The 13,778-nt window shown below is 57.8% G+C and overlaps 3 protein-coding genes across 3 annotated transcripts; 2 read left to right on the forward strand and 1 right to left on the reverse strand.

Annotated features, from left to right (window-relative positions):
* The first annotated feature begins 2,172 nt into the window (after positions 1-2,172).
* On the forward strand, positions 2,173-3,469 carry SCGB1C1 (secretoglobin family 1C member 1). Its single transcript, XM_077752928.1, has 3 exons — positions 2,173-2,227; positions 2,833-3,032; positions 3,437-3,469. The coding sequence occupies exons 1-3, from the start codon at positions 2,173-2,175 to the stop codon at positions 3,467-3,469; spliced, it is 288 nt and encodes a 95-aa protein (XP_077609054.1).
* Positions 3,470-4,592: 1,123 nt separating this feature from the next.
* Positions 4,593-8,398, forward strand: CIMAP1A (ciliary microtubule associated protein 1A). Its single transcript, XM_077752929.1, has 7 exons — positions 4,593-4,729; positions 5,130-5,246; positions 5,578-5,778; positions 6,211-6,312; positions 6,498-6,619; positions 7,339-7,479; positions 8,071-8,398. Exons 2-7 carry the CDS (start codon positions 5,138-5,140, stop codon positions 8,158-8,160), a joined length of 765 nt encoding a protein of 254 aa, XP_077609055.1. The 5' UTR covers positions 4,593-4,729; positions 5,130-5,137; the 3' UTR covers positions 8,161-8,398.
* A 1,171-nt stretch (positions 8,399-9,569) lies between these two features.
* On the reverse strand, positions 9,570-13,770 carry BET1L (Bet1 golgi vesicular membrane trafficking protein like). The gene is made up of 4 exons (XM_077752912.1): positions 13,669-13,770; positions 12,473-12,564; positions 12,137-12,193; positions 9,570-11,991 (listed from the first exon to the last, which is right to left on the reverse strand). The coding sequence occupies exons 1-4, from the start codon at positions 13,685-13,687 to the stop codon at positions 11,824-11,826; spliced, it is 336 nt and encodes a 111-aa protein (XP_077609038.1). The 5' UTR covers positions 13,688-13,770; the 3' UTR covers positions 9,570-11,823.
* Positions 13,771-13,778: the final 8 nt, after the last annotated feature.

A 13,778-nucleotide genomic window follows, 5' to 3' on the forward strand; every position in this document is an offset into this window, starting at 1 on the left:
CCTTCTCAAACGATGTGAGGACACCCACCCTGGAGACCTAGAAGTCACGGGCAGCACCAAGGTCCCACCCAAAGAAGGGTCTTGACAAGACGTTGGCTTAGCTGGTAGGTGGATGGAGAGAGTTGGCGTCATCCAGCACTAGGGGGAGGGGAAAGGGGGCAGCGAGTGCAGCTGCAGCCAAGGAAGGAATGTGCTATAAAGGCGGTGCCATGAATCCCGGGCAGGGAAGTGTGTGTGCGCTGTGACTGTCAGCCTGGCTAGGCACCAGAGGCAGCAAGCTGAGGAAGAGAGGACGTGGTCAGAGGGACGGTCACTTGAACTAGAAATGGAGGAGCATTGCCGGTGGTGTTGTGGAGGCCACTAAACGAGCGTGGCAGTGGCTGACTAAAGGGGGGAAGGTGAGGTGGCCAGGGGAAGGGGGGTTAGAACCTAGGTGGATTTGGTATGTGCAAGCAAAGTCACCATGATTGGTGATGAGCCATCAGCAGAGCAAGTCATCGACAACGCAGAGCAGCCCCTAACGGCTTGTGCTTCAAGGGGCTGGGGTTTGTGGAAGAAGAGAAGCCACAATCAAAACACAGCTAAAGGGGTACCTAGCCCATCTCCATCAGGGACAGCACTCTGGAGAGGTGGGAGGAACATGGAGAAGAGAAATAAGAGCTGGGTGGACTGGTGTCTCTTAGAAGCCAGCCCGACTGTCAGAATCATTTGGAGGGATTCAGAACAACAGATGCCCAGGTCTGTGCTACGTCAAAAGTCCACGGCTGGCACTTTTAAACATCTGTCCAGGTGACACAGCAGCCAGCCAGAGACCAATGAGTAAAGGATGGTGACTGGCACAGCCCAGAGCAGGGAACAGAGATGGTAACATTGTAATAACTTTGTACCCGCAGATGGGAGCCCTGAGTAAGGTAGACAATTGTGGAGTCACTATGTTGTACTCCTGAAACTAATGTAACATTGTGTCCACTATAACTTAAATAATCTAATTAAGTAAAGAAGAACAAAGGTGGAAGTTGCCAAATGGCCGAGCCCTGGGCTCCACACTGCTGAGTACAGTCTCAATGATGCAGCCACGTTGTTTTCTTACAGGTGATCTAAGTACATATTATTTGTCCTGTATTCCTGGGATTATGTGTATGAGCAGGTTAGACCATCTCTGGATTTTATTGCGTGCCTCCAAAGAGAATTGCAGGCACCTGAGTGGCTGAGAAGCTGTGTTCAGGAGGACGTAGGACAAGGGTCTGGTGTCTGTGACAGACTCAGGGCCAGGTGGAGGTAACTGAGGGACAGGGCGACAAAGTCACCATGGTAACTAACCCAGAGCAGTTGGGGGGTGGCACAAAACGCCCCCCAAATGCTGAATGAGAAGCCCCCAGGGCTGGCCCGGGGCTAAACCCCTGAGTCCTCACAGGCACCTTGAGGGTGAGCATGCCAGTCCAGCAGGATGCCATCAGCCACCAGATGGCAGCAGGGGACAGGAAAGGGGCCAGGCCCCAGACAGGAATAGCTACGCCTGGGCAGGTCTGGTTCCATCTCCATTCTAACCTAGGAACATCTCCCCCAGATCCTAAACTTCCCCGGGCTGGCCCACCGTAGAAGGAAACTGTGTCTCAGATATGACCCCTCCTGGCTTCCTGCCGTGATGGGATAATCCCACCAGTCCCCAAAGGTGGCCCAGCTCCTCTCCCCTCAGTCCCTCTGAGGCCCACCTCCACCCCCTGGACCCTGCAGCCCTAGGCCCTTCGCCCACTACCCAGATCCTCAGGCCCAGGAAGTTCCCCAACCCTGCCCTAGTGGAGACCCTGAGGCATGTTGAGCAGAGCAGGGACTCCCACCCCAAAAGAAAGGCTTGAGCCCAACCCCAGAACCTATTGCCCTCAGCCACAAGCCAGACATGGCCGGAGGCCCATGATACCCCGGCCCCCACATCTGACTTTCTCCCATGTCCACCCAACTCAAAACCATGAGCCAAGTGTACCCCACACAACCCCAAGCCTGTTGCTCCTTGAACCGGCGGGGGCCCAGGATGAGGACACGCCCCTGGCTGCCCAACCTGTGCTCTCACTGCCAAGGTCTTGATGGGCAGGCTGGGCCCGCCCCCAGGCCAGGTGCCACCTGTGGGGCATAAAGCCCGCAGAGACAGCTCCTGAGGGACCTCTGCCATCTGCCATGAAGGGGAGCAGCACCTTGCTGCTGGCGGCCCTCACCCTAGTCTGCTCCTGCGGTAAGTCTGTGTGTTTCCAGCAGAGCCCAACGGGGGGGGGGGGGGGGGGGGATGGAAAGGAACCTACGGGGCTAAAACCCAGGTACTAGGCTCCTCACAGTGATGGGTGACAGTCTTCCTAGGTGCCCAACTGGCCTCCATCACGGAACACAAATGTGGACAGATGACCCTGATGCCCCCATCGACCCCAGTCCCCACCCAGCCCAGCTCCAACCTCTGCCCCGGCCCTAGCGTCACCAAGCCCAACGTCACCAACCCAGCCCAGCCTCCCCAAATCCTCCAAGCTCCAGAGAGTCAACCTCACATGGAGGGCGAATCCCGGCCACATTAGGGGCTTGACTCACCTTCCCTAGTAATGCCACGGAAACCCAGAGTAGAGAGAGGCTGCTAAGGCTAGGGGTGACAGGAGGGGTCTGTGGCCAGGCAGAGTTAGAGGAAGACCTGGGGGAGGTGAGGCAGGGTGATCATGGGGGCACACCTGGGGCAAGTGAGGTGGGCGGTGATGCAGAAGGTCCGGACACCGCTGAGGCTGGAGCACTGGGAGGTCTGGGGTGGGCTGGAGTGGAACCCTCCTGTGCCGGTGTCATCTCGCCTCCACCACACAGGGCTGGCCACCGGGGACGACAGCAGTGACTTTTTCATGGACTTCCTGCAAACGTTGCTGGTGGGGTCTCCAGAGGAGCTATATGAGGGACCCCTGGGCAAGTACGATGTCAACGCAGATGCCAAGGCAGCACTGACGGAGCTCAAGTCCTGTATCGATGGCCTGCAGCCTATTCACAAGGCGGAGCTGGTCAAGCTGCTGGTACCGTGGCTGGGGGGGCGGGCGGCACCCCATTCCCTAAAGGCCTGCAGCCCCAGCCCCACTAGCCCTCCACCGATGCTATGACTCTTGATTATCACCCTGATACAGCCACCACCCTCAGACACCCTGACCTGTCTCAGTCAGCAGAAGCAGACATCCCAGACCTCACTCCCCGCAGAGCAGCCTCAGCCTCCCCTAAGCCCATATACATGCATGTGGCACGTCTGCATACAAGTATACACCACTTCCCCAGTTGCCAGGAGGGGACTGACTGAAATGTGCTAGAGCATACTGTCCCCAGGGGCTGCCTGGGACTATCTGCCCAATGGGGACGGGGCTTTCTGGCTATTGATCACTAGGTATGGGACCCCAGCCCTCTCGGCCCACTCCTGTCTGCCTTCCAGGTGCAAGTGCTGGGCAGTCAGGATGACGCATAGTGGACCCCAGTCACGGCTCCAAGCAGCCACAGGACCAGCTACACAAGCAGCAATGGCCACTCCGCCCCATTACCACTTCTCCATGTGTGAATTTATCCTAAAACTGTTCAATCAATAAAGCCTCCTGCAGCTCAGGCTCCGGCTCCTGTCTCTCCCCACAGTCAGGGACACAACTACATGGACACGCAGATTCACAGACACAGGGTCACATCCACAGAGCATGGATGTAGAAGTCGCCCCACACAGAGGACAGACCCACCAGACCCCCACGTAGGTGGACAGAGCAAGACAGGCAGGCAGGGGAGTGGACACAGGAAGGGCTACAGAGGCAGCGGTGAAGTGCAGGAGCGGTGCGTTAGAGGGGGCAGGCCAAAGAGCCCCGGGCAGACGATGCACCGGAACTGGGAGCTCAGGCTGGGGGCTTTCTGCATCTGAAGACGGCCATTCCAAGACAACAAATATCCACAAGATACACGTAGCACTGGTCCAGGGGTTGAAAACATTCTCCCCAAAGTCACCCAAGGAAAGAGTCTGTCTGGAAGACATGCAGACCCCAGCCCTATCCCTAAGAGGAACCTTGACAAAGTGGAGGAGAAAGTGCACCTGGTCTTGAGGACACGCATGGTCTGAGGAGTGGGCATGGCCGGCAGTGGCACACGAGGAAGAGGAGGGTCTGAGAAAGGCTCCACAGAAGAGCGGCAGCTCACCTCACAATCTCCCCAACCAGCACTGACCCTACCCTCACCTCGGATCCCAGGATCGCAACTGCTGGAGCCTTCCTGTGCCTCAGTTTCCCCAGTTCAGTGGTCTTCACTGGGGGCAAGGCTGACTAGGTTCATCTCTGTCCCTCACAACCTTTGCTCCCTGGCCATTCCAGCTCTGGGACCCGTGGCCTCACTGTCCAGTACAGAAACTCACTGTCCCTCTTCCCACTTTCCAATTCTCCTCACCATAGTGAGGAGCAAAGTCCTGACCTGAGGCATGCCTGGTGAGGGAGGAGTCCCTTGGGCAGAGGCCATTGTCTTCATCACACAGATAGTGATCTAGAACCTGCCTTCCCACAGAGCCACATTCTAGAGCTCAGGGGCCAGAATCCCCCCCAATTCTCCAAGCCCCCTGGGGAGAGAAGAGAGAGGGAGAGGCCTTCCTTTCCATGCCCCTTTGTCAGGAACTGCCTGGCACTGAGGCTGGTGCGACGGGACCACCTCCAAGGAGGCCTGGTCCATAGGTTGCTCTCAGTGCAGCTCCTAGACCGAAGAGGTAAGGGCTCCTCTGGGGTGGCCCTCTCCCTGCCCCACAGCACAGCCTCAGCCAAGAAGTTTTCTGCCTTTGCCCACCACTCCCTGCCCAGTGGTGCCTAGCATCCTCTGAATAGGAGGAACCTGCCCAAAGCCTCCTCAGGGCCAGGGAAATGTGGTCAGTGAGGCTGGAAGAGACAGCCCTTCCCAACCCGTGCATGAGGGTCTGACACTCCTCCTCTTGAGGGCTGGTGAGGGCAGAGCAAACCCACTACTCCAAGTAGAAGCCCTGTGTGGGCCCCAGCTCAAGATCTCACTGAGGAAGCTGTGGCCTGCAGTTCTGCCCACCAGTGGGGACAAGGCAGAGGTGGGTGGGGAGCTGGGACTTCTCAGCACCTGGTCACCCTCCCATCCATGGACAGAGCCAGCCATGGCAGAGGAAGTATGGGTGGGCACCTGGAGACCCCATCGCCCCCGGGGGCCCATCATGGCCCTCTACAGCAGCCCAGGACCCAAGTACCTGATTCCACCCACCACGGGTAAGAGCCTAGGAGCCTGGGAGCCTGGATTGGGACTGGGGTGGGAGCAGGAGCTAGCTCTGAGGTGGCTAGGGATGGGCCTGGAGAGGGTCTGGAGAGGTTCTGGGGGAGAGGGCATGGGGTGCGTGTGGGGAGGTTCTGGGGGGATGTCAGGGAGGTCTGACGAGGGTCTGAGGAGGGCATGTGGGCCTGGGCAGGTTCGGAACAGGGGGGGCACTGGGAAGGCTGGAGGCTCATCCCTGACTCCAAGCTCATCAACCCCTCCGGAGTCAATACGGTGGGGAGAAGGATGGCATCCGGCTCCAGGCTGCTCAGAACCCCTGCCCCACAGGCTTTGTGAAGCACACACCCACCAAGCTGCGTGCACCAGCCTACAGTTTCCGTGGGGCCCCCATGCTCCTGGCAGAGAACTGCTCCCCAGGGCCCCGCTACAGTGTGAATCCCAAGATACTGAGGACTGGCAAGGACCTTGGCCCTGCCTACTCCATCCTGGGGCGCTATTGCACCAAGACCATCATGACCCCTGGCCCCGGTAAGTGAGCCTGGCCCAGCCGCAGCCCTGCCCAACCCTGCTGGTGGCCACTGCGTGTCCTTCCCAGGTGAAGGTGTGAGGGAGCATAGGCATCCTGGCTCTCCCGTCCCCTTGTTTTCCTCTCGAGTGACACCATCAGGCCCAAAGCAGCCTCGGAGACCCTCCAGCCCAGCTCTGGCCTGTGCTTTTCTTGGCCTAAGTCCCCACACCAGGCCCACATCAGACTCTGCCCTTCCCCCTTCAAAGCTGCACCTATCTCCACTCCCGCAGCCCCTGGACACCCTGACCAATCTCGGGCACCCTCTGTCTTGGAGCCTGGAAGCCCTGAGCCTGCAATGTTTGGGGTTTTCCTTGAGCCCCTGAGCAGGGCCAGTAGCCTGTCTACATGGTCCTTCCACTCTCAGCACACCCTCCACTCCTTTCCCGAGCCAGGTGACTACTTTCCAGAGAAATCTACGAAACACGTGTTTGACTCAGCGCCCAGCCACTCCATTTCTGCCCGGACCAAGACCTTCCGAGTGGACAGCACCCCAGGTGCGCAGCAGCCCTGACAGCCAGCATCCAACTGGGGTGGGGACCCCGGGGTGGGGAGGGGAGGTGAGACAGGGTGACCGGATGGCTGCACTCCTGGAAGTGGAAAACCCCAGGAAAGGAGCCATCAAAGACTCTGGATGCATGGTTCTATCCAGCCTGAGACTCACTGCCTGTGCACCCCACAGGCCCTGCCGCCTACATGCTGCCTGTGGTCATGGGGCCCCACACCGTTGGCAAGGTGTCCCAACCCTCCTTCTCCATCAAGGGCCGCGGCAAGCTGGGCAGCTTCAGTGACGACCTGCACAAGGCAAGGGTCCCCTGCCAGGGCACAGCACTGTTCACCCCCCAGAGATGGCCCATCTGGCCCCTTCCTTCCCAGAATCTGGTCCCACCAGACTGAAACCTGCAAGCTCTTCACCCTCTGGGTGCCGGCCACATGCACGGCACCCCCCTGCTCCCTGCACCCCAGGTTACGTTCCTGTGTTGAGGAGGGGCAGACAAGGGACAAAGATAGAGACAGCACCACTGCTGAGCAAGGAAGGGTTTGTGGANGAAAGGTGAGAAGAAGAACTAAGGTGTGAGATATTTGGGGGAGGAGGATTCCAGCTGCAGAAACACCCAGTACAGGCCCTGAGGTGGGCATGGACCCAGGAGGTTGAGGAGGCTGAGGAGACTTCCAAAGTGGTCTCACAGCACTGCGGACCCCACCAGCCCAGCCCACGGCCATCGAATCCCACAGGACAGAGTCCCAGCTGCAAAGGGGCCTCTCTTGCACACACCAAAGGGACAAGCCTGGGACCGATGCACACTGAGGTGTCATTGCCATGGCGAGGCTTCAGTAGAGGGGCAACGCTCCACAGAGGGGGTCATCCTACACTGTGACTGTTGTCTGGAGACAGAAGGGACCCCTGACACACAGACACACAGTGTCAAGCCTCAAAACCCACTGTCCAATGCTGGCCACCTACCCTTTGGGGTCACATGCCCTGGCAGGCCAAGCCTGTCTGAACCTCTTTCACCTCCTAGACCCCAGGTCCTGCAGCTTATCGCCAGACTGATGTGCAGGTGACAAAGTTCAAGGCTCCACAGTACACCATGGCAGCCCGGGTGGAGCCCCCAGGGGACAAGACCCTCAAGCCAGGACCAGGAGCCCACAGTCCTGAGAAGGTCCAGGAGGAGCAGAGCCTGGGGGGGGTGGGAGAAACAGTGAGGGGGGAGCTGGGAGGAGGGTGACATGGCCCAGAGGGGTGGGGGTGGTTGCAACCCAGCAGGGGTAGTAGGGGTACCACCCAGAGGGGGTGAGAGGGCAAAGCCTGGGTGACCGGGAACACAGGCCAGAGTGGTTGAGTTGTTGGGGGATACATCCCGGGGGCGTGGGGTCAGCAGAAGCACAGCCTGGTTGGGGTGGGGGAGGGAGGCACAGGTCAGAGGAGTAGTCAGGGAACAAGCCCAGAGTGGACGTGGTGGGGAAAGGCCTGTGAGCCCGTCGGGGGCACGATGGCCCTGCATCCCTAGAATGCTAGGTTCTCCTGGCACACCATTTCCCCAGCTGGCAGGTCCTGCCTCCCCAAGACACCAGTGACAGTTAGTGTGCAGAGCACTCACCCAGCCTGGTAGTGTGGCCTTGGTGCTGGTCACCTTGGCCCAGGGCTCAGGAGGGACAGTGAAGCCACTGTCAGCAGCTCTGGCCCCAGGGAGGGCAGGACCTGTCAGCCAGGGGCAGGGGCACCAGATCCTCTCACAGCCTCTCCTCCCCAGGTGACAGTGACCAAGCCCTGCGCCCCCATCGTCACCTTTGGCATCAAACATTCCGACTACATGACGCCCCTCGTGGTGGATGTGGAATAGCCTTGGCCCTCACCGCAACCCATCACTCACAGCCTCTGCACATCACGTTCCCACATCTGGGCCATGGGCTAGGGACACCTCCTCCCCAAGCTGCGCTGTGGCAGGCCTGGCCCTACAGGGCAGAGCACACTTGTTTGGACAGTTGTGATCAGTTATTTTTTTCTACTCTGCTTTCCCATTTGCTAATCATGTTTCCTGCTGTGCCCAGATATTTAATAAACCACAGATCCCATACTAATGGGTTTGTCTTGATGGTAGGATCAAGCTTTTTCAGAAAGGCACCCCCAGTATAGGCTGTTGGGTCCTATCCTGGCTTCCAGTGCTGGGGGTCTGAGAGACAGGAGGGCTTGGAATCCTTGGACGGCCTGCCGTGCCCACCCTCCTAATTCTGCCTGCACTTCACATTTTGTTGTGCACTCCAAGGACAGTCACACCAGCATCCGTCCCCTCCTGTGTGGTCTTCTCCTTGCATGACTGACCTGTGTCATGCAGGCCCATGAGATCTGTGTCCCTCCCCTTGAATCTGGACTAGGGACTGTGACCATCCTGAATAAGGTGGGTACCATGTGACTTCTGAGGCCAGGCCAGGCCACGACATAAAAAGGAAATAGCTTGTGCCTGTATAACCCCCTCCCTTTGCTCACTTCAGCACCAGACACCACTATGGTGCTCGCCCAACATGTGGTGTGGCCACATCAACGTCCAGGCAGCCAGCACAGCTGGACCCTGAGCTCACACCAGCATCAACCGGCAGGGATGTGAGCAAGCCTTCAGGTGACAGCAGCCCTGGCCTCAATATTCTAGGCAGAGAGCTGTCCCCACCATATGGGTCTCAAATTCCAACCACAGTAATCCTAAGACAAAAATTATTATAAGTGACTAAGTTTGAAGGTGATCTGTTATGCAGCAAAGGCAATATAGGAAACACAAGAGCCAGGAAGGGGGTGTCCGAGTGAAGCCAAAAACAGGCATTTCCAGAGGCCACTTGGAGTCCAAGGCCAGGCCTTTAGGAATGGGAGTCTGGATTTCATCTCAACCTTGGGGAGGTCGCTGAAGACCTCAAGGTGGGTGATCCTGCTTGCTGTCTCTGTGAACCAGCCAGCCATAGCCACAGAGCATATGTCTGCTGACCCTGGCCCAGCTGGGACCATGTCAGGCTATGTGTTCTGAGCACCTCACATTTATTCATTTAACCCTTGGGAGTAATGCTATCATCAGCCCCATCTGAGTTATAGAAACTTGGCAGAGAAAGTGGTAAGCCTGTGACCATCTGCCTAGGGTGGGGGGCCAAGTGAGGGCGGGTGCAGAGACGTGGCAGAAGCGGGGTCTAGACCAGCAGTGTCCATGGCCTGTCTGTGGACCTGGTCAGCTCCAGATGAAGCACCCAAGGAAATGAGGACACCAAAAACTGTTTCTTCCAAATTTTTATTGTTAAATGCCTTGTCCTTGAATTGTTGGATAGAGCCTGGAAGTGTGTCCTCACTTGGCACAGACTGGGTCCCCAGGTCCTTTCTGTTACTAGTCTCAGGGACCAATGTCAGCAAACCCTGCCTATGTAGGTGCTGGGTACACAAGGCTGGGCAGAAACAGGGTGAAGGCTCTGACAGGTTGGCAAAATGGCCAGGCTGGGCCCCCTCACAGAATCCACCCCAATGCAATGAGAATGAGAAACCAAAAGATAAACCAGAAAGTAACTAAAACCCAGCCCCCAAAATAGCTAGAAGTGGAGATGGGGACGCAGAGATGGAGACTTCAGGAGAGAACGCTGCAGCTGGAGGTCTGAGAGAGACAGCAGAAAGCACTCAGCAAGACCACCCAAAACAAAAAATCTAAACTAGTCTGCATCGGCAGGACAGGCAGGCGCAGCTTGCTTAGTGTGCTGTGGCTCCCACGATGGAGCATGTTCTCGGAAAGTGAGGTCAGCACCACAGGCCCAGGAAGAGCAGGGGATGCAGGGTGAGGGTGTGTCTGCAGTGCCCTTGGCAGTCCCTATTAAGCTTGGTGACCTGTGAACACACCCCTGTGACAAAGCGTAATGTGAGATGAGCAGAGGGCTAAGTCAAAACCGGAGAGCGCAGGGACTGGGGAGTGAGGCAGGACAATGGGAGCCTGCGAAGGACGTAAGGAGTAAGCAGAAACAGCAAAGTCCCAGAGACACGGAGGCAGGTAAATCGACCTCACTGGATGAGAAACTAGCATGTGGAAGAGCAGAGGCAGTCAGAAAGAACCCTCAGAAGTAGGAAAGTAGGAAAGTGGGATCCTCTCCTCCGGGAGGGCTGAGGGGGCCAGCAGGTAGAATGGAATGACTGTGCAAGGAAAGGCCAGGCCTGCTGGATGGACAACAGAAAGGAAGACGAGGCAGGAGAAGGGAGAACGGGCCTCAATGCCATAGGGGAGGTGCCCAGGGCTGGAGACCAGAGCAAGGCGGGGCCGAGAGAGCTGACATGTGGTCAATACGTGTGACCTGGAAAAGGAGGTGGACAGGGAGCAACGGTCCTGAGGGGTAAGGGGGAATAACTGGGATGGCAGAAGATGGGGAAGGACCCGGAGCCAACGAATCGTTTGTTACATGCATTTGTGCACAAGTGAGGGTGCCAACACCTCACTATGGGGTGAGGAGCCGCTGGGCCAGCTGGGCCTGTGGTTCGGTTTGTGTGAACATGGGGCTGGCCAAGTAGGCAGTGAGGGCATGGAGGGCAGTCTGCGGAGGCTGGGGATGCGGAGATAACTAAGAGTCCCCTTAGTAAGGCGGTACTCACTGTCAAAGGGCCTCGCTTGGTGGAGGGGAAGCTGCCTGCTGACACTCCAGAAATGACCTATGGGTTCTAGAGTCCTTGTAGGGAAGCCTCCTGTCCTGACCCGTAGAAGGTGCCCCTTCAACACACACTCTGCCTGACTCTGAAATGCCAGATGGAACTGCTTCTAAAGGTCTGGTGTCCCAGAAATACATCTTTGGTGTTAGATACCTCTTGAATTCTGAGAAAATGGGAGTTTCTGCTCCTGGATACAGACTGTGAGATCCAGAAGGACTGAATCTCAGAGGGCCCAGGGCCTCCAGCCAAGGTTGCAGTCCACACCTTCATCCACAACCCCTTGCCCTTTCCCAAGGGCCCAAAGGACATGCAAGGCCTCATGGCGGAACCCTCGACACTGATCTGCCCATGCTCAGCAGCCCCTAGCCAAGAGTACCTGCCATCTCTGAGTAGAATTGGTGCTCAAAGTTCACAGCACACCGCCTTCCTGTGTCAGCTCCAAGCATCTCAGATATCAGATATGGCCTTAGCCAGAGACAAGGATAGGGCAGAACCTTGAGATGTCAAAGCCCCAAGGAACAGGGGAAGACTGCTAGCCACAGGTAGCCATGAGCAGGATTTCAAGCGGATCTGCTCAGACCTGGCTCTGTGAGAGCCTCTAGCACCTGCAGTAGTACAGAGGGCTGGGCCTTGGTTTCCCCAATGGAAAGAGACCCTTACACACATGGGACCAGCCAACAGGAGCTCACTGGGTCTGAGGAAGTCACCAACTCCCAGTCACACAAGATTTCCAAGCTACAATCATCGTTTCAAAGGAATATTTTGTACATAGGTCCTCTGGAGCCTAGGACGCCAGGCAGGGGAAGACCCTGGTTGCCCCAGACACCCACAAAAGCCAGTTCCTAGTGGCTCATGTCCTTGCCCTTGACAGGAGATACGAGAGGATGAAGAAGGCCACGATCAGGCCCGCGGCCATACCACATAGAAGCTTCCGGTTGTCTCGCCCAGACCTCGCCATTGTGGAAAAGCGCTTCACGCTCCCTGTGAGCAGGCCTGTCATGCTTGTGAAATCCGAGTCCTGAGGGAGGAATCCCAGCACAGTCACACAGGGACAGCACCTCCACGGCCAACATGCAGGTGCTGCAGGCAACGCTGGGAGCCTGCATAGCAGGCAGTGTGGGGCAGAGCTGACCGCGATGCCCGCGCACACTGCAGACCCTTACCATGCTGTCCAGGTACCGGTTCTGGTCTTCTGCGTCCCTATCGATGTCCAGGGCCAGCTGGTCAGGACACAGAGGGGGCAAGGTCAGGCCAGAGAAGGGACACCGGATGGCACTTGACCCCCAGTAAGACCAGCAGACCCTGCAAACAACTCTGCCAGACACAGGACCACTAGCAGAGATCAGGAGATTCAGGTGTCACCTGGACCTCACACACGAGTGCTACCATGGAGGAGACAAGGAAGATGGGCGCTGCCTGAAACCCTCCCCAGCCTCTACCCTCCCTCTAGCCCCCACTCCAGGGTGCCAGGTGGAGGTGAAGGGACGACCACCACTGACCGATTTGAGTCTGGTGACCTTGGAAGCCAAGGTGTCGGCCATCCGCTTATTCTCCCGGTCTAGAATCTCCTCCACAGCGGCGGGGCTCTGAGCTGCGAGAAGGGAGAGTCTGAGGCAGAGCATCCATCTGTGAGCACTGCCCTTGACCCCTGAGTGTCAGCCCTTTGTGGCCTCAGGACTCTCACTCCAATCCTATCCAGCCATGTTGGAAGTCTCAGAGGACTGAGTTCACGTCTGTTGAGTAGGCCCAACCCTAACCCAGGGTCCGGTGCCTGGACGTCACACGTGACGGGCTGTGTAAAGCATAGTGTGTGTGAGCACCTGTCATGTGACCATGTCCTGTGAACATATCCAGGCACCCCAGAGTGGTGCAAGTCCTACTGGCACTTTCTGATATTGTCACAGAACCTGCATGATGCCTCCACAGATGTCATCATCAGGATATATGGGACAGTTAATCCTGGTAGGAAGAGCACCAGGGGGGAAGCAGAAAGGCTCTGGCAGGGATGGCCCATGAACTGGGTCCTGAAGGGATGTCAAGTGACCAAAGAGGAAACAAATTAGCAAAGCTCCCCAACACACAAAAATAGGGGCTGAGGCCGATCCTAACTGCAAGCCCTAGGTCTGTTCACCTCTACACCCCGCATCTTACAGAACACCCTGAGCCATGACTAGTACTGGGTTGGATGATTCCGAATTTGTCACATCAGATGGGTGCGAACCATCTTCCCCCAAGTTCGGAGTGCAAATTTGCAGCAGTCGGGATGCCTTAATGTGACAGAGGCACAGCCCTACGAATCACTGACGAATACAAACCCCAAAAGAAAGGATGTTAACGTCCTGCTAATCACTTCGTGTTCATTAATACCTTAACAGTCACAAGAGACTAGGGACACGGGCATCAGCATCCCAATCCCAGGTGAGTACGGGGGCTCTCCGAGGGCAAACGGGACTGCCTGGGCCACCTCACCACGCAAAGCAGTCTCTCCCATGCTAGCTTCCGGGACCTGCGGGCCACCGGCCAAACGACCTCGCAGGGGCAGGAGCACCGCAGGGCCCCAGCGACCCCTCCCCCCCGCGCGCAACCCGGCTCCGCGGCCACTCAGCGGGGCAGGGGCAGGCATAGGCGGCTCCAGCGGGCAGCCCGTCGGTCACGGCCGGCCGCGCCGCCAGTCGGCTCACTCCCGCGCGCTCACCGCGAGCCCAGTCCGCCATCGCGCCCGGCCCCGGCCCGGGGGTCCGTCAACAGGGCGGCCACAGCCTCCTCGGAAGTGGCGCAGTCGCGGGAAGGGCCACCCGGCCCTGC

This window comes from Crocuta crocuta, unplaced genomic scaffold (assembly GCF_008692635.1).
Source record: "Crocuta crocuta isolate KB4526 unplaced genomic scaffold, BGI_CrCroc_1.0 scaffold4561, whole genome shotgun sequence".
In the NCBI taxonomy this organism is placed as follows: Eukaryota; Metazoa; Chordata; class Mammalia; order Carnivora; family Hyaenidae; genus Crocuta; species Crocuta crocuta.